This window comes from Ambystoma mexicanum, chromosome 2p, assembly GCF_040938575.1.
Source record: "Ambystoma mexicanum isolate Mex_15411 chromosome 2p, UKY_AmexF1_1, whole genome shotgun sequence".
Taxonomy (NCBI): domain Eukaryota; kingdom Metazoa; phylum Chordata; class Amphibia; order Caudata; family Ambystomatidae; genus Ambystoma; species Ambystoma mexicanum.
In genome coordinates, this window is record NC_090923.1 from 1,294,613,554 (window position 1) to 1,294,633,854 (window position 20,301).

The window sequence follows — 20,301 nt, forward strand, 5'->3', positions numbered from 1 at the left end:
TAGCTGCAGTTCTGAGAGAACTTGGAATTCAGGGGTGTGAAATTATTTGCCCCACTCCCAGGACACATTCTTTATGTTCATGGGCAAGACGATTTCATAAACCTGTAGTCCCCTGGGCAAGTGGACAGTAGATACAATCTGAATAGGTTTTTGTTGCTTTCGAAATGCTTAATTTGAACTATTGTGTACCTTTGAGCAGGGATTGAAATTAAGATTGGATACGCAGGAGCTAAAACTAGATTCTGGGTATGTTTGTGTCGATGCACTGTGCCTAATGTCATTTATGTTTAATATTTTATAGTAAATGTAACTTTTTATGTCTCTTGTTTTTGTAGGTGGGTTGGAATTATTGTCCTCTACTCTTTGTACAAAGGGAATTTTGATTGTACCGGAGGAGTGTTGCTGCGCACCTATCTCATTGGCCTCATAGTTCTTCTGTCTGCCATCATTTGTGTAATCTCTGCTACTGTTTATGTTAGTATGCAAGGTAGGTAGTGTTCATTGTGTCCGACTTCCTATATGTTAATTGAATTTGAATGATTTTTCAATAGCGGTTATTTCTAGCAAGCCTTGGAGTGATGCAGGTATTTTTTTTTTTTTTTAACTTTGTTTATTTTAAATCAAGGCAGGATGGCAAATATACAAATCATGACATATCACAAGCAATGCGTATTCAGATTCTTCGATCCCCAGTCCTCATTTCCCCCATTGGGCTTCCTCCCTCCCACCTCCCTTCGGCCTCTCCCCCCCTCATGTTTGGAGGCGGAATTTTCTTTCTGGGTTGTCCAGTTCGCCCCTTAGCATCTATGTGTCTTCTCCAGGGTCCTCTTGGTGTTTCAAGATCCATCGGGCCCTGGTCGGTTTGTAGGTCTGGGCGGGGAAGCGCTGGTCGTACTCCAGCACTGGGCTCCAAACATTCTGAAAGCGGTGGAGCGTTCCCGCCTGTGCTGCCGTGACCTTCTCCGCGATCAGGATGTCCCAGAGTTTGGACCACCATTGGGCTATGTGAGGTCCTTCTGGGGATTTCCAGGCCCTGGCCAACACCGTTTTCCCCGCCAGAAGGCAGTGTGTCAATAGTTTAGACTTGGTCCCAGAGTGCGGGTAGATCGCGGGGATCGGGGTTCCCAGCAAGACTGGTTCAGGTTCCAGAGGAATCGCAGTTCCCGTAATTTGTGCGATGGTCTCTAGGCATGTCCTCCAGAACTGTTGTATCTTTGGGCAAGCCCACCACATATGGAAGAAAGAGCCTGGGTGACCACATCCTCTCCAGCAGGCATGATCCACATGTGGGTTCATGTGGTGAAGTCGAAGGGGCGGGTAATCCCACCGGAGGAGCACCTTGTACGCACATTCCCTATTGGTAACGCAGGTGGAGGAGGTATGTGTTCTGGTCCAGATGTCCACCCAGGTTTGGTCCTCGACCGGATGGCCCAGGTCCGCCTCCCATTGAGCAATGCAGCGGGTCTTTGTGGACAGGAAGTCCCTTAAGAAGCGCCTATATAGGGTGGATACCCTGCCCCGAGTTGGAAGGTCCCCCAGTGTCAGCTCCAGGGCGGTGGGCGGGCGAGTTGCCGCCTGCAGAGTCTGGGGGTGCGAGCACCAATGGCGTAGCTGGATATAGGTGAATCTGTCCCTTTCCTGGAGTTGGAACTTCTCCTTGCATTGGGCGAAGGTGAGGGGTGTCCCTCCCATATATAGCTGGTCTATGGTCTCCAGCCCGCCCTTTATCCAGTTCCGGAAATTGCGGGGGTCTGCTCCGGGTGAGAAGGATGGGTTATGGAAGACCGGGGAGCGTGAGCTCAGTCCTCTGGGCACTCCCTTCTGCTTTAGAGCCTAGTCCCAGGAGCTAAGGGTGTGTTTAGTTGACACGAGGAGATCTCCCCAGTGTGTTCTAAGGGGGGGCGGAATGTGTGGCAGAAATCGCAAGGGTAAAGGTGTTTGTGATTGTTCCAGCTCTACCCACCTGGGGCGGTTTGTTATGGTCTGCCATGCCTGAAACTGTGCTAGTTGTGCTGCCACACTATAGGCCCTCAAGTCCGGGACCCCCAGACCTCCTAGCTTGGAGCCCCCCAGCATCGTTTTGAGAGGGATTCCCGCTCTCTTACCTTTCCAGATGAATTTCAGCATTTTCCTTTGGATGTCCTTGAGGGTTGGTGTGGGGATCGCTACTGGGAGGGAGGCGCAGGCGTATAGGAACCTCGGCAGTAGGTTCATCTTGCATGCTGTGATGCGCCCCAGCAGCGAGATCTCTTGGGCCTCCCATCGTTTCAAGTCACCTTCCAGTTCTTTCAGTAGCCGGGGGAAGTTGGCTTTGTATGTGTCTCTTGGGTTAGCCGGGATGTGGACCCCTAGGTAGGGGATGGCCTTCTTCACCCATGTCATCAGGCACATCGTCGTCAGTGGCTCCCGTTCTGCTGGAGTGAGCCCGATGCCCATGGCCGAGGATTTGTCAAAGTTTATAGTGAAGCCTGAGACCTCACCATAGGTGGTAAGTTCTCGTATTGCCTGTTTCAATGATGATTGGGCTTCGGAGATCGTGAGTAGGACATCGTCCGCGTATAGGGTGATTTTATGTTGGTTGGGGCCGTCCTGCAGCCCTTTAATTTGATCGTTTCCCCTAATCCTTTGGGCCAAAGGCTCCATGGTGAGAGCGAAGAGTAAGGGTGATAGCGGGCAGCCCTGCTGGGTTCCGCATGATAGGGGGATCGGAGCTGAGCTGTGCCCATTAATTCTTAGACTCGTACTTGGGCTCTTATAGTTGGCCAGCACCATTGTCTGAAAAGTTGGCCCGTAGCCGAAGGCCTCTAGGGTAAGTTTCATAAAGGGCCAATCTACTCGATGAAATGCCTTGGCTGCGTCCAGAGCCACTAAGACCAGTTTTTCGGAGTTCCGGGAGGCGAGGTCCACCAGGTTCAGGGTTCTCCGTATGTTGTCTCCCGCTGATCGATGGAGGATGAAGCCTGCTTGGTCGGGATGAATGATCTTCGGGAGAACGCGATTCAGGCGGTTTGCCAGGATTTTTGAATATATATTTGCATCAATGTTTAAGAGTGCTATCGGTCTGTAAGAGGCTAGACCCCTTGGGTCCTTTCCTGGTTTGGGCAGGAGGATGGTGGTTGATTCCAGCATCGATGGGGTGATCGCGCCTGTGTCTCTGAAGGAGTTGAACAGGGTCACCAGATGGGGGGTCAGTTGTGGCCAGAAATGTTTATAGAATCTGGTCGAAAAGCTGTCCGGGCCTGGGGCTCGTGTTTTAAGCGACTTGATGGCCTCCTCGACCTCCTCCCCCGTGATGGGATCCTCCAATTCGTCTCTCGTGTTGGCGAGACGTGGAACCGCTGCCTTCTGTAGGTATTCCACCTGTTGCGGTCGGTTCCGAGGGGTTGCCTTCATGATTTGGGTCAGGTAGTCTGTCGCGAGCTGTTGTTTTTCGGGCTCCGAGTATCGGGTGACCCCCTCAGGATCACGTAGGCCTGCAATCGTGTTGACGCGTCTCCGTTTGGCTAGTTTGGCCACCAGGAACCTGTTTGCCTTGTTGCCCTTCGCGTAATATGATTGTTTGGCTTTTGCCATCATTAGGGCGGTTTGTTCCGCGTAGTGGGCTTCAAGCTTTTTCCTCGCTGTTCGCATGATCCGTTGCGTCTTCGGGGACCAGCCTTTTTCTTTGTGGATTGCCTCAGCCTCTCTTAGCTCGTCCTCTAAAGCTATTCGGGTCTGGCGTCTGTTCCGGTGGTAGGCCGCTCCCTGAGCGATGAGGGAGCCCCTGATTACTGCCTTCATGGTGTCCCAGTTATTTGCCAGTGAGGTGTCCGAGGCTGGGTTTTCGTCAAAGAAGTTTTTCATTCCTGTCGCGATCTTGTCTCTCGTAGCCATGTCATTGAGAATCGGGTCATATAGAGACCATTTGCGTGGGTTATTGAGATTGGGGTCCTGAACCCGGAGTTCCAAGAACACTGGAGCGTGGTCGGACATGGCTCTCGTGCCGATGGAGACCTCTTTGACTGAGAGGAAGGTGTGCGGGGAGATCAGGAATAAGTCAATCCTTGAGAAAGTGCGTTGTACGAACGAGTAGAAGGAGTAGTCTCTTTCGTCGGGGTGAAACACCCGCCACGAGTCTATTATCTCCAGAGACCTGAACAGCCGGAGGAGGCTGAGTGCTTGGGCGAAATCGCTTGAAGTCGGGGGGTGTGACCGGTCTTTAGTGGGGTCGGGAACCCCATTGAAGTCCCCTCTGACAATTGTTTGGCCTTCCACAAAACTAGCGAGGGTCGTGCCCAAGGAGTCGTAAAAGAGTGATTGTCCCGTGTTAGGGGCATATACCGAGATGAGGGTGTATAGGTCTCCCAACAGGAGGCATTTGACTGCTGTGTATCGGCCTTCCGGGCATGTTTTTGTTTCCAGGATTTGTGGGTTCAAGTCTTTTCTAAAGAGAATCGCCGTGCCCCCCTTTTTGCTTGGGCCGGAGGCAAAAAATTGAAGCGGGAATGATCGAGAACGAAGCCGGGTCACGTCCGCCGGCAGCAAGTGGGTCTCTTGGAGCATAGCTATCGCAGCGTTTTCGTCCTGGAGCTTTAATAAAATTGCCTTTCGTTTGTTAGGGGAGTTCAGTCCGTTAACATTCAGGGAGAGGATTCGCAGCACCTGGTGGTCCAGAGGTGTCCCATTCTCTATCTCTTGAGTTGGGGGGAGGGGGGAGTCCGGGTCGATGGTTCAGCTGCCATGTTTGTCATGAGATCTTGTAGTACCATCCTGCACTTGAGATTTTAACGCGGGGCCCCAACGGGGGGCCCGCAACTTTAACTGGTGGGTAGACCGACATTGTAGGTACGGGCCTACCCTTGGCCAACGGGGCCGGTTGTCCCATCGTGTATCAAGTACTGTGGGTTTCCAAGGAACGAAAGTTGGAAAGTGTCCTTGGAGTGGGTATGAACCGTGGGTATGGTCTGCCGTCTCCGCCCTCGAAGCTCGTCAGATTAAGCGTTGTGGCGGATCCGAATTCAGGCCGGGTCAGGGGAGACCAGGGAGAGATGTAGTTGGAGCCTGCAGGTGCGGGGGGCGCCATTGTTCATCTCTTTTTGTTGATCCGCTGGGTTGATGACCATGGCGTACGTTTAGGTTTCGGGGAGGAAAGCGGCCCGGAGTCCTCGGCTCCCTCCGGGGTTGGTGTGGAGAGTTCCTGGGGCGAAGATGGATGCATGATCCTCTCCGCATCCTCCAAGTGACTGATCCGGCGTAGGGTGCCTTTGTATGTGAATTGTAGAGCCGCTGGAAACAGCCATCTGTAGCGGACTTGCTGCTCCTGAAGGAACAGTGCCAGGGGTCGGAGTGCTCTTCTTTTCTGGAGGGTGAGTGGTGAGAGGTCCTGATATATTTGGAGTGGCGTGCTCTGAAATGTAATTTCCTCCCCTTGGCGGCTGATCGCCGAAATCGCTTCCTTGGTTGTAAAGAAGTGGACCCTCGTAATGACATCTGGGGGGGGGGTCAGAGACAGCCCCACAACGCGGGCGAAGTCTGTGGGTGCGATCTAGCAAGAGCTGAGATTTATCCAGGTCTGGGAGGAGGACCTCAAAGAAGCGTCCCAGGTAGTCAGCTAGCTTGTTGTCGGGGACGGAGGTTGGGACCCCCCGAATGCGGAGATTATTGCGGCGCGCCCTATTTTCAAGGTCCTCATGTTTAAACTCAGGATCTCGCATTTCTGGTGCAGGGAGTCAAAGGCTCTTCGCATTTCCCCTAGAGTGGTGGCGTGGTCCCGCGAGTGGTCTTCGATTTCTCCGAGCCTCTGTTCGGCCTCCGTAAGCCTTTGGTCCGTCTGTTCGATTCTGGTGGTGAGTTCTGATAGGCATGAGCGGAACTCTGACTTGATGTCCGCCATGAAAGCTATCAGGTCCCCTTTGGTAGCGAGGGCTCCCCCGTCCTCTTGTTGTTTCTGTGGAGTGAGTTTGGGAGGCTCTTGCTTCCTGCTTTTATCTAACGTAATGAGCATGGTGGAGATATCTGCGCCCTTGCCAACCTTCGTTTGTCTAGACATGATGATCGTGTTTGGCGGTCTTGGCTGGCAGGGTTGCGGCGGGGCCAAAGCTGTGTGCCAGTCGCCTAGGAGAGTTCAAGCATGGGAGTGCGAGTGAGACGTCGGAGTAGCTGTGATTCCGCAGTAGACTGGGTCGTTAGCTGGATGGGTGGGCCGGGGCGCCCCAGGAAGCACTGAGTGGAGCGTGAAGGGAGGGCCCGCGGGATCGGGCTTCTCTGGGTGGCTCTCAGGCTTATCTCGTGGCCTCCGTGTTTCCCCTGTTGACCTGGCCGAGTGCAGCCCCCGATGAAGTTCTCACATGTTCACCGGGCAACCCCGGCACGATCTGGCTGGATCCGTGTTGGCGGGTCCGTCTGCTGCTCCTCTTCGGTCCCCCTGAAGCCCGTCGCCATCAGGTTTGCAGTATGTTGTTGAGTTCCGGCGCGGCCGCCATCTTGGTTTCTTCGAATGGCGACGGGGGAGCGGTTCGGTCGCTAAGTTCTAGGAGAACGCTCCAGCGTTCGGAGGTCATTGTAAGCCAGGTTGTGCCTCATCGGTTCCGATCGCCGTAGATGGCATTGGCGACTTGGATACTCGGTCAGAACCACTTGAATTTGGCGGCGGACATCCCACGGGCGGCCCCAAGGGAGCGACCACATCGATGGCGCTCCAAGCCACGCCCCCCTAATTTGCGGTGATGCAGGTATTTTGACTGATGGAAGGTGATAAATTGATGTGCATGATGTAATTGATTTTATATGTGAGGACACCTGAGATGAATGTGGGCATTCTTCTGGGGTCAGCCACGCCCAGGCTTTTGTGTCACACTAAGCCATGCCACTATGAGCAAGTAGAACATGATGTGTTTTTGTTTGTTTTGATGACACACAGTAACATATAAAGCTCACAGGAGGCTCAGGACTCCGACATACTCCTCCATCTTCTGCACCATTAAAGATTGGTTGAACCACAACTGTCTTTGATTGAATAGGGCAAATGCACAACTCTTGTACCTAGGCAGTAGACGCAACCTGATTTATCAGATGTTTGCAATATCTTTTACATGCACACATTATCTGCTTCTTTTATGTGGAGGATAGCCAGACTTCTGGAAGGATGAGGCATAGATTGATCATCAACTAAAGTATGAAGTAACCTCTGTATACCCTCACTAGTGATTCATATCTTCCAAGCTCGGCCTTTGTTGCTCTTTACTAGAAACCCATCTTCTGCTTCCTTCAGTCATTGATGTTTTTCTGGTCCAGCAAACGACTGATTTTTTTTTTAAGGGAATGGTGACCTCTGTGGATGTGCTGTCATTTTTTCTTATTTCTCCACGTCTTGCCATTTACCCTATAGGGTGTCCAAGTACCAGCACCATGGGTGGCATTATTAACCTCTGCATTTTCCATCACTAATCCCTGTCCGCTTACACCTATGTTCTGAGATGGATTTAGGGAGTGAAAGTGACCCGGAATTAACATTTGCGGTGTGGATTGGCTTACGGCCTTCCATGGCACAGTGTCTTTTGCACGGAGCCATCTGAGAGGTTAACTAAGCATTGATTTTCTGAAAGCAAACACCTGCAAGCTTACTGATAAAACATACAATTTTTGCATTTGAGTACTTGCATCATATATAAAGTAAAGTATGAGAATCTTTTTTGGGAAACATTGATATATGTAATTCTGAATGGCTTGCTACCCAATCAGTATTTTTGACATTTTTCTAAAGAGGGATCCTCAGTCGTAGAAAAGGAAGTCATTGGTTCTTGATTAAATGTTCCAGAATTTTATATACCATTCATGTTTCTGTGTTAATTGCGCACCATTAAAATGCTCTTTCCTTGAAAAAACGAAAATGGTTAAGCAGACTATGAAGATAGTTGAAAATGTGCCTGGTCTCTACCACATACAAAATGTTGTAAAGACATTTTTTGTATCCACAATGCTCGATCTGCCTAGCAGATAAGAAAGCTGGCGGTGTCGTTGACAGGTCTTCACTGTTTCCCCCATGGCACTGCTGCTCTTCTTGCAGATTCCTGAGCCCTGCCTCCTAGTGGGTTGGGGTCCTAGAAACAACATAAAACCATCTGTTAACACTCGGAAAGGGGAACCTTCCCCATATGTGGGAGAGAGCAGAGGAAGGTGAGAGATTTTTCATTTGGATCCTAAGCAACAGCGGCGACATGGTCTTTAACATGAACTCAGTTTAGGTGCATTGTCTACTCTATGAAGTCCCTTGTGCCATTGATATGGTTAATAGCTCCATACATTTAGCATTTCAGATAAGGATGTAATGTACTAAACTGCATAGTATATTTTGCAAAATAATTTCACTAGCGAATAAACATAATAGCATCATTGTTGTGCTAATATATTGTTCTCATGTCGTAGAATTACTTGGTTTCTGTTACTGTTTGAATTTGAATGTAATTAAGAAAAAGAAAAATGTTGAAACTTTTAGTAATATAATTTCTTTTGTGATTGCAGTGCTTTTTATTGCATGCTTTTATTTCTCGGTTTTAAGAGCTGCCATTTTTGTGCTTTCTGCATTTCTAGACCATGAAAGCTGGCACTAAAAGATATTGTTCTAAAAAGCTTTCCCCTACCTCGATGGCACACGTTTGGAGAACATTATTCATGGTAACGGTGACATTTGGCTACCTGATCCTAACCCTGTGGATGGTACTAGCCGGGAGGATCACCTGGGAGAGAAGGGCCCCAAGGGAGTGGGAGGACTCCATTGGGAGAGACGCAGTATTTGCCTCCCTTGAAGGAAGAGATGTCATGTCAGAATATGTTATGGCTTGTTGTCAAAGTGAGATTACTTGTTCTAAAAGTATTCACCCGGGGAGAGTTGAAGTTTGTTCTAATTAGTTATATTTTAGACCCAAAGCTCCCCCTTATAACGTTGTTCATATTTATAAGGATAAGAACTCCTGTGATCCACAAGAAGAAATTAAATGTTAACGGCAAAATATACCTATCTCAGATTTTAATAGAACTAGTACTCCTGATTTCAAAACCATCATTGACTCAATTTAAAGATCCCCCTGAAACCATGATTAATGAGAGAAGTGAAATTAATTCATTTAAAAATGATGTAGAAGGAAAAGAAGCTAATTATAACATTTGGGACTTCCAAGTCCCACAATTCCCAAAGCACTGGCATGAGGAAGAGGGAGCTGGAGGCATAAGACTGCAAGACGCAGTCTAATGAGTTCAATGACCCATGCCTGAGAGATACTACAGAGTATAAATAGCTCCCTCAGGTGCAGGCCAGATAAAGTAGTTGTTGTGGACATGGTTGCAGGAATAGTAGCAGAAGGAGCAACGGGTGGAGTACTGTTTGACTCCACGTTGCAGCAGCACCCGAGACTGAGGGGCAGCAGAGACCAGGGAGCTACTGCGTGCTGGGGAGCGGATGCTGGTTCTGTGAGGACCTCTGCCCTCAAACATTGTATCTGCAGGGATTGTGTGGTGGGAAGCGTTGTTACAAAAAACGTTCCCTTCTGAAGATCTCTTATACAGAGGCTGCGTGGCGGGAACCGTTAATCTTGAAGGTTTTCCCCTAAATGAAGTGTACTCCAGTGACGGGCTAGTTCCGGAGCACCCCATGGAGCGAGGACCCCTGTTACCCAGCCCAGCGAGAATTGCGGAGAGCAGGAGAAAGCGACCTACCTGGGTGCTGGAAGCAGAGACCACAGTAGACCCAAAGGCAGCGTAGCGAGTGGACACGTATGCCGCACCCAGTGAGTTCACTAGTTGAATGTGACCCTGGAGTGCTCTGTAGTCACCCGCTGACCCGTATCTTTAACTTTGAATACCGAACTAATGATAAGAGGCAGCAATGGAGAATTGGGCCTACCCTTGTATACCAAAATAAGGTTTATCAGTTAAGGTGGCAGAATACGAATATTGGGGGCAATTGTAATTCTGGAGATGATTAAAACCACCATTGCCAAAGCCAAAAGAAGGCAATAGGAAAAGTCCATTACAACAACCAATATTGCCCCTACCCAACAAGGGCAGTTAAGAAGAACAGTTGTAGATCCTATTGTCATCAAGTGGAAGAGGCAATAATTAAGAAAGATCCAAACAAGCATTGCCCAGAGCTTAGTAGAGCGAGAGTGATAAAAGGCCATTTTCCATGCATAGTTGATGTAAAAGTTGGGAAGCAAGCGCGTCAGAAGAGCTGCCCTCCTGGTAAACCAGTATTCAGGAGGAGAGGAGTGGAATCTTCATCGCAGGTGGCAAGCCCCAAGGGTGAAACCAGTAACATCAATGTGTTTTATGTTGGGGGGGGGTGACTAACTAGCCATGGGATAAGCTCTGAATCTCCGTGGCTCCTGCCGATCCTGACATAATCCTGGAATGCTCGCAAGAAAGAGGTGGTGTACAAGCCATTTAATCAGACCTACGGCCTTGGGAACGTATGCTGCAAGCAGTGCACAACATTGGTGCCAGATCCGGTATACAAGAAGGAAGATATGCATAATGGAAAGGCGATGAGGTCCCGAAGATGTCTTAACAAAATAGCCGCTCTCCGAAAACAAAGGGACGGAGGATCACACTCAGTGAGCTTCAGCGGAACGGAGCGCTAACGCCTGCAGCCCAACAAAGACTATTGCAGCAGTCTCTGGAGTGCCGAGCAATGTTGCAGGGGCGACAGAGGCCGGTGGGTGAGGTGCGCCGGGCCCCTGCAGCGTGTCACAACAAAGCGGAGCAGTTCGTAGACTGCTGGAGGTGGACTGTCGGTGTGCGACGGCTCGGATACCAACCCGAATGCCGCCTATGGAGGAGGCGGGATAGCGGCCCAACACATGCACGGGTCGGGCGCGTAACGTTGTGTCCCAACTTGCGAGCGAAGTCAAGCCCGCTGATAAATGAGCCCGCTGTACGAGCCGAACAGCCCCCAGCCAGCAGGGTTCTAAGCGTGTAATTGACTCAGCGCGATTTGGGAGTGGTACATTAAAGACGAGTGACTGCAGAACACGATATTTTGGTTGTGACTCAGCGCTGTACAGAGCGTCAGGGAGAGTCCGCAATCTGTTACAGTATCACACCGAACACGGTGCAGGCAACGATGGAGCTTGACGATCTTATTCAGTCATCCAACCAAGGAAGTGTGTGGCTGAGAGACACTTTGTTGCCCAGGCATTGATGGCATTGGGTGCGTACTGGCAAGCAGGACCTTCAGATGCACAAGCTATGGTCAGAATGTTCACGTTGCAAGAGTAACTATAATGGAAGGCTGGGCACTGCTGAGACCCACCCGAATAACGTGATTGCCAGGAAGGTGAAGCACAGAGGGGCCATACGAAGTGGAGATCACACATAATCACAACACGGGGAAACCTACTAAAGGAAGGGGGGAGCCATAAGTGAGGCGATGAGAGGCTCGAGTGTCCAGGGCAGTGGCTGCAGCGAGACACATGATCAGAACCCACACTGAAAGTGATAAGAGTTATTGTTGCTGGGTGAACGGAGTGGCAGGCGCAGGCGCATGGAATTGTAGCTTGAGGATTTGAGGGTGGTAACGGCTCCACGAACCAGAGCACAATGGCACCCCGAGTATAAACAAGAGCGCAATAAGGACACGCAGAGGGCAGATTGACAAAGGACATAAGGGGCTGGCTTCAGATTAGTGGCGCACAGACGATAAGCCCATAATGGGAGGCTGAGACCAATGTTTTGGACACTTGAGGCAAACCAGGGCGAAGGAGCAATCGAGGCGACACGGAGCGAGACACTCTCACACTGCCCATCACGCAGACAATAGCCCTCTGGAGAACAAGGTTGCAGATCCAAGCCGGGCGCTAAAGAGTAGCACTAGGATAGAACGTATTTGTGCGTCCCACATGGAGAGACCACTACTAGGTCGAATGTGGCCTCCAAACAGACAAAACTGAAGGGGAAGCAGCCAACGATGGAGGAGTTCATGTCATGACCCTTGCCCCTGGCCCTCACTGGCAAGTCAGCCTTCCAGTTAGGGCCAGGTCAAAGGCCTTAAAACCTCATCCAAGACTCTCTTGGAGTCAGTCCTGGCGCCTTTTCATCATTTCACACCATGATGGCCAAGGCTTGTACAGAATTCGGGCTGGCCCAGGAAGAGGAGAAAAAGGACTGTTTTCTTTTCGACCACATGGGAAAGAGAAGGTTGGTGTTTTCAGTACCCATCCTGGATCATGTGTGGCAGGAGGGGTTACAGACCCTGCACCACCCTTTCTCGGAACCAGCGATAAAAGGTTGTCTGGAGAAAAAATGTAAGGCTCCAAAGTCTACCCCCAAATGTCTCTCCTCGCAACCAACTCCAATGCCTTTGGCGCCAGGCTCATAACCATCACGAAGACCAACATTCGAATGGGACTATTTACTTGGGACTATTTAACTGGGGGTGGGGGGTTTCAGCCAACATGGAGGCACACACATAGCTCAGTTACAAGGAACTGAGCTATGCCGTCTAGTCTTTTGGGTGTGGCAGGCCTGGGACTACTTTACCTGGACTACTTTGGGTGTGGCAGGCCTGGGACTATTTTACCTGGACTACTTTACCTGATTCTATTTAAACCGCACCCAAACAGCAGAACATGCTTTGCGTTATTCTGCTGTGGGCAGCGTAACGCTCACTGTGTCCAGTTCTTTGATGCCAGCTTACCTGAAACCAAGGGCCTGCAGAGAGAGAAAGAACACTACGAAACTTACCTGGAACAGTATCCTGTCTTCAATCCATCGCCGACTTCAGTTCCACTCACCTGAAGGTACGAACTCCATCATCCGGCACCGCATGCATCCTGGAATACCATAACATGGAAAGAGAAGGAAGAAAGACGGCATTAGTAAGCGTTTACTCACGTTTCCTCCCGAATGAAGAAAGCCACACAATTCTTACCTGGGTAGTCATCTCCTGGTCAGTATCATTGCTGGAACATTACAGCGCTAGGCGAGGAACATCGCAACCTTTAAGGAGGAACATCGCAACCTGTAAGGAGAGAAAAGACACAGGTTAGCAATATAAAAGGTGACACAGCACCGCGCATTCTCCAGCATTGGATCTTTCATGGATTCACATGCTTAGAATATTCCCCGTCGACAGACTGGGAACCCTCGGTACGCTTATAAAGCCGTTTCCCATAGGAAAATGTTCGACACTTTTGTGTCCTATCTACGTCGTTTTGGGCCCGCGCACGCATGCCCCACTAGGACATAGTGGTATAAATGCTCTGCCCCCGCGGCCCCCTTCAGATTTCAACCGTCTCCAAAGTAGTGGGAGCACCTCGTGTAGTCTACTATTTTGTCTAGGTTGTGCTGTTGGAGTTTCTCCTGATGTCAGGGAAAGCGCTGTTCCGCCCGTGCGCTACGTGTGGGTTGAAGGTGATGTACGAGGGGGACGGACATATGGATTTCATATATTGTCTACACCCTCATCATTCGGCAGACAAGTGCGACATATGTAAGGGCTTCTCCCAGAAGACTCTTAAAGATCGAAGTCGAAGATTTGTGGCATGGTTAAACGATGGAGCGGGGGCATACCCGCCTTCGGAGGTGGGCTCCACGTGCAGCGTGGCCTCAGTATCAAAATCTTCAGGGGCCCCGCACCGCTCGACATCGTCGGAAACCCTGGTGAAGAAACCACGACTGGCGGAGAAGGAATCATCGAGAAGCCATTCTAAGGATTCTTCGTCGAAGAAAGCCTTGTCATCCTCATCTTCAAAGAAGAAAGACAGAAAAGAAAAATCGAAATCCTCCTCGGGCGATCATCATAGATCGACCTCGAGTCGAGATGCAGAGAAGCGCAGGTTGAGTTCGGAAAAGGCGGGAACGCCTCAAGGACCTGCACGACCACCACCGTCGTCGACGGCAGGGCAGTCGTCCAACCACTTCTCTGCCACTGACACAATTGGCCTCAACCGTTCTTGGACCGCAGACAGTAACAACGACGTCGACGACAGGGCCAGCTGTTGCTTCGTCGACGGAGATTCCGCATGAGGCCTGGCGAACCAAGGAATACGACCCAGTTTTGCCGGAGACACTACTGCAGCAAGAGGCCTTGTCGGTGTCCTCGGGAGATGATGTGAGAGTAGCTGGCCCTGCAGACCTTTGGTTGCGAGGGATTACTAGGTCTCTCTCCGGGAGCATTCCGGGGTCTACCCCTCTGCTCAATCCGCAGTCACTCTTGTCGCTGGAGGTCTTATCCACGTTGCAAACGTTGCTGAAGACACTGGACGAAAGACTACCTCAAGCAACTCAGGCTAGGTCGGCCATCGACGACCTGGGCCCGTCTCGTCGGCCACCTCCGTCAACCCCCACGGCATTGCCAGCGGGTGCAGACCTCTCAGCCCCACGCCGCGAGGAAGGAGAGCTGGTGGATTCGGACTCGGACAGTAGAGCCTTATCGGATGTCTCGCTTTCCCCCTCCAGGGATCCAACCTGGGAGTCCGAAGCAGAATTAGAAACCCCGAGAAGCCCGGCTCAGCCGTCTCCCCCGGACGATATTGGGTCATTTCACACCATGATGGCTAAGGCTTGTACAGAATTCGGGCTGGCCCAGGAAGAGGAGAAAAAGGACTGTTTTCTTTTCGACCACATGGGAAAGAGAAGGTCGGTGTTTTCAGTACCCATCCTGGATCATGTGTGGCAGGAGGGGTTACAGACTCTGCACCACCCTTTCTCGGAACCAGCGATAAAAGGTCGTCTGGAGAAAAAATGTAAGGCTCCAAAGTCTACACCCAAATGTCTCTCCTCCCAACCAACTCCTGACTCAGTGGTGTCGGCAGCGGCGGCGATAAAGGCGAGGGCCCAGCACAAGTGCACGACCCCCCCGGAAAGTGATGCCAGAAGACAGGATGCTTTTGGCAAAAAAGTGCTGTCGGTAGGTGCTACCACAGTGAAAGCGGCCAATTCTCTGGCCATAGTAGCCAGATACAACAGGGAGTTGTGGCACCGACTGGCTCCTATGCTGGAGCATCTTCCGGAAGAACATCGTAAGGCGGCGATGTTACTGGTCAGGGAAGGTGAAGAGGCCTCCAATCGTGCCATAAACATTGCGGTGGACCTCGTGGAATCGGGGTTTAAGCAGGTGAATAACGGTGTGGTTCTCCGAAGGCAGGCATGGCTGAAATGCACCAACTTCCAACCAGAGGTGCAATACAAGGTGCTGGATATGCCTTTTGAGGGAGACCTGTTCGGCGAGAAGGTAGACGAGGCCCTGAAGGGCATGAAAGAGGACTCGGACACGGCGCGTTCCTTGGGGGCCCTCCAAGTGGTCGAAGTTTCCGGTCTTTTCGGCCCTTCAGGGGAGCATTGGGAAATTCCAGATTCTCAGCATCGAGAGACAGATCCTTCAGTAGGCCAGCATACCCCTCCCAGGGATACAGACAGGCTTCTCAAGCGGCAAAACGACACCGGGACTACCAGGCCCCTAAGAAGAGAACAGGTTACTCGTCATCGACGAGGGATAAGCAGACCAAGGACCAGCAATGACTGGCAACGGAACGTTCTGGGAGGCAGGGTATCGTGCTACATCAACGAATGGGAGCAAATAACAACGGATCAATGGGTATTGGACACTGTAAGATACGAACATTCCCTGCAATTCAAAAGCAACCCTCCGCACATTCCACCGGCGTTTGTAGCTCAACCCAATCTGAGCGTGTTGCAGCAGGAAGTAGCACTTATGCTACAAAAAGGGGCTATAGAATTGGTTCCGTCGTCACAGAGGGGTCAAGGGGTTTACTCCCGATACTTTGTGGTGAAAAAACCAAACGGAAAGTGGCGTCCCATTCTAGAGCTGCGCGATCTAAACAAATCTTTGAAAAGCCTAAAATTCAAGATGCTCACGCTCCAAGAAGTGATCCGGTCAGTTCAAGAAAGGGACTTCCTGGCGTCTCTCGACCTGCAGGACGCGTACTTCCACATACGATGTGTCGTCGACACAAAAAGTTCCTAAGGTTTGTGGTACGGCGGACTCACTACCAGTTCACAGTACTTCCTTTTGGGCTGAAATCCTCTCCCAGAACGTTCACAAACTGTTTGGCCCCGGTGGCAGCCTGGCTGAGAAGGCAAGGCCATCATGTATACCCGTATCTCGACGACTGGTTGGTGAGGGGGTCCTCCCCTATGTCGACTCGCACAAGTTTGTAGGCCACCATGCACCTCTTACAACGGCTGGGGTTTGCGGTAAACTTCGAGAAATCCTCGTTAACGCCGTTGAGAAGCTTGGTGTTCCGGGGCGCACAGTTCGAGCCCCAGTCAGGGTTAGTGAAGCCATCCCTTGACAGAATCACCAAACTCAACTGATTGGCAGGTCAGCTGAAAATCAATACCAGACGGTCAGTGAGAAAATATATGTCAATTCTGGGTGCTATGGCGTCCTGCATTCCTCTGGTGGGCAACTGCCGCCTGTTCATGAGGCCGGTGCAATAGTTTCTGGCGGACTGGTGGACACAGGCCCAAGGGCTCTGGTCGGACAAACTGACCGTCGACGACGACGAGCTCCTACTAGCTCTTCAGTGGTGGAAAAGCTTCCAGAATCTATCCAGATAGAGCCGGAGTTTCGGCTAACCATAGTGACGGACGCGTCCCTGACAAGCTGGGGAGCACACATGGGCACTCTACAAACGCAAGGTCGTTGGTCTCGGAGGGAATCTCTCCTGCACATCAATGTTCTGGAACTGAGAGCAGTGCGCTGTGCCCTGAAGTCGTTCCTGCCGCACATCAGAGGATCCATAGTGAGAGTATTGACAGACAACACAACAGCAATGTTTTACTTGAGGAAGCAAGGGGGCACGCGATCCAGAACCCTTTCCACCGAGGCTCAGAAGGTGTGGCACTGGGCTCTGAAACACGATATATCCATCGAAGCTCATCATCTTCCGGGGTACGGAACGAGCAAGCGGACTCGCTCGGCAGAAATATGCACCAAATTTATGAATGGGAGATAGACAGCGTTCCGTTGTCGAAGGTCTTCGAGAAATGAGGACGGCCTCCGCTGGATCTCTTCGCTACGAGGAGGAACAAGAAGTGCGAAATGTATGCCAGCAGGTGGCCACAGGAAGGCTCTCTGGGGGAAGCGTTCTCCTTTCCGTGGACGGACAAGTTCCTCTACGCCTTCCCTCTGTTCCCTCTGATACGGAGAACTCTGCAGTGGATATGCAGGTACAGGTGCCGGGTCATCCTAGTGGCACCGTGTTGGCCGAGGCAGCCGTGGTTTTCCGACCTGCTTAACCTGTCGGTGGATCAACCAATAACGTTCCCGAAGGTTCCCAATCTCCTGTCCCGGGACGAGGGAAAAGTGTGGCTTCACAATCCAGACAGTCTCAATCTCACATCTTGGCTCCTGACTTTTCAGAATTTGGTGCCTTGAGCATTTCGTCGGACTGTCGGAGGATCCTGCAAGCAGCACAAGCCCCTTCCACCAACAAGTCGTACAAGTGTAAGTGGAGAAGGTTCTGTACGTGGTGTCAAGGACAGACGGGACTGCAACCTCTAAGGGTTACTCCGGAACAGCTTCTGCCGCATCTGCTACACCTAGCGAAGAGCGGATTATCTTTTTCATCAATAAAGGTACACCTGGCGGCCATCTCTAGGTTTGCGAGGAGAAGGAAGTCGTCTTCCTTGTTTAGTGACAGGTTGGTGAAACACTTCATGAGGGGTTTGTTCCGGACGTTCCCTCCGGTGAAACGTTTTCCACCAACGTGGAGCCTGAATATGGTGCTAGCAGGGTTAATGAAACCACCCTTTGAACCAATGGCCACATCGTCGATGAAGTTCTTGTCATGGAAAGTAGCCTTTCTAATAGCTATAACATCAGCTAGGCGGATCTCGGAGTTGCAAGCGTTGGTCATAGACCCTCCGTACCTAAGGTTTTTTAAGGACAAAGTGGTTCTGTCAACGAATCCTCGTTTCATTCCAAAAGTTCCTACGGCTTATCATAAGCACTCATCCATTTTCCTGCCCAACTTTTTTCGCGACCCCCCTCATCGGCTGCGGAAAAAGTCCTCCATACCTTGGACGTCAAGAGAGCTCTAAAATTGTACCTTCATCGGACTCAGCAACTTAACCCTTCGTTGCATATGGTCCTTCGGCAAAAGGAAAAGCAATTTCAAAGCAGGGACTGGCCCGATGGGTCTCGTCGACGATTGTCATGATCTCTGCTTCCAAAAGATCAGGACTTGCCCGACTCCCTTGGAAGCAGACCCATAACCCCGGTTCCGAGTGCCAGCCAGTCCCAATTGGGACCTTTTGGACCCTGTCCTGGCACCAGTGGCACCAGGCTCATAAAGATGCCCAGTCCCAGCGCTGGAAGCGCCGGGCTCATAATGCTTGGGTGGACTTACCTGCAGCAGACCATGCTGCTTACTTACCTGCCAGTTGAGCCCCTGATCCTCTTCTGTTTGGGACTACTTTTCCTGTTGGGTGGGGCAGGAGCCACTCCCTAGGTTCAGAACACTGGAACTCTTCTGGAAAGCAGGAACTCTTTTCTTACCTAGGCGAGGCTGTGGAAGGAGACACCTAAGCACTACAGGAGGCTATTTAAACCACACCCGATGGATGAATCTTGCTTTGCGTTATTCTGCATTCTCTGCAGCAGAACGCTCATCGTGTCTTCTGCTTCTGATCCTGGGCCTAAGGGAACAAAGGCTTACCATCCTGGAATCCAGTCTTCAGCAGCACCTGTAAAGACAAAGAAAGAACAGGTTAGCACTACGGTCTTCAGTGGCAGCGCATCTCTTACCTGGTCCATCGGCTGTCACCAACGCCTCGCGCTGCATTCCGGCATCTGAAAGACAAAGGCTTACCTACTCTTCGCATGCTCCGGAGGTCTTCGCACTGCATTCCGGCATCTGAAAGACAAAAGCTTACCAGCTCTTCGCACGCTCCGGAGGCCTTCAGCGCTGCATCCCGCATCTGAAAGACAAAAGAAGGTGCGTTTAAAGACATTGGGCAACTTTATTACTCACGTGCCATTAATCCTTCCCACGCGCAATCCAGTGGGTATTCCAGCACTCTTCAGCTTCTCTAAAGCTCCGAACTTGTACCTGCAAGATAAAAGGGACAGTTAGTGCGCATCGTGAAGCAGGCTACAACCGCTTACTTACGTGCTTCCATGCGCTTCTATTCCTCACGCGGGTTCGATCCTCAACTCTCATCAGCCCGCCATCCGCCATCGCTGGAACCCTGCAAAACAAGAGATATCATTACAAAAGACTTTTAAGACATTTGAAGTGCCCAGAACTTACCGTTCGTGCAGTTAACGACGGACAGCAGTCCTCTGAGGTCAAGAGGCCTGCACCCTTATCCAGTGAAGAAACTGGTTACGGCACCCTGCCCCGAGGCAGATGGAGAGCTCGGCGTTCACTTACCTAAGGTGAGGGTGTTAACCTTTGGGGTTCTACAGGAGAAGAGAAAGGGAAGAGGAGAGAGGCACCCAATAACCCCAGTTCATTAATCCCATGTTTTCTATCTGCAGACATCTTACTCTTCGAGTCAGACATACAGTGCACAGAGGTCCAGCCCAAAGAGCCAACCGTGTGTTACACATCACCTTTGAAGATACGGCATTCACCCAGTCAAGACCGACGCCTCTGCGGGAATCAGGTGAGCGTTACAGAACGCAAAGCCAACCGCAAAACTCCCACCCAGGCGCTATGGAAACCTCGGATACTGACCAGCTAGCCCAGTTACTTGGGGAACTAAGAGCAGAAGTGCATGCAGCCCGTCAGGAAACGAATGCTCTAAGAAGGGAACTGATTATTGCCAAGGAGCGAACAGACGATCTCGCTAGACAATTGCTACAGTCACAAGCCGGACAAACTCCGTTACCCGCATCAGGGGCAAATCTTCCTTCAACATCCTCTACGAACCCAGTGCAGATCAACCTACCTGGGAATGTACCTCTGGCTCCGCCCGAACGATTTTCTGGTGACCCAAAGAGGTTTGCAGTATTTATTAATCAGTGCCGGTTGCACTTCTTATGCCGGCCAGCAGCCTTTCCAACTGATCAAGCTAAGGTAGCTTTCGTGCTTTCGTACCTTAGTGGCAATGCGGCAGACTGGTCGATCCCTCTAGTTAATCAAGATGATCCGGTTCTCCATGATTTTCAAGCTTTTCAGCTCAGTATGGAAAAACTGTTTGCAAGACATTCACAGGGGCAGGCCTTGGACAATGAGGTCCTTTCATTGCGACAGGGTAATCAAGACCTTTTGGCTTATATTGCGTCTTTCAACAGACTGATAGTGGAAACTCGATGGCCTGAGGACAAAAGGATTACGCTGTTTTATAGAGGTCTAC

At 50.9% G+C, this 20,301-nt stretch overlaps 1 protein-coding gene across 2 annotated transcripts in view; it reads left to right on the forward strand.

The window, feature by feature from the left end:
* The window catches only part of DAGLB (diacylglycerol lipase beta), a 948,044-nt gene that overhangs the window by 57,869 nt on the left and 869,874 nt on the right, over positions 1-20,301 (forward strand). For both annotated transcript variants that reach the window (XM_069645622.1, XM_069645623.1), the window contains exon 2: positions 336-487. In XM_069645622.1, coding sequence (XP_069501723.1) covers positions 336-487 — 152 coding nt within the window. The remainder of the gene's footprint in view (positions 1-335; positions 488-20,301) is intronic.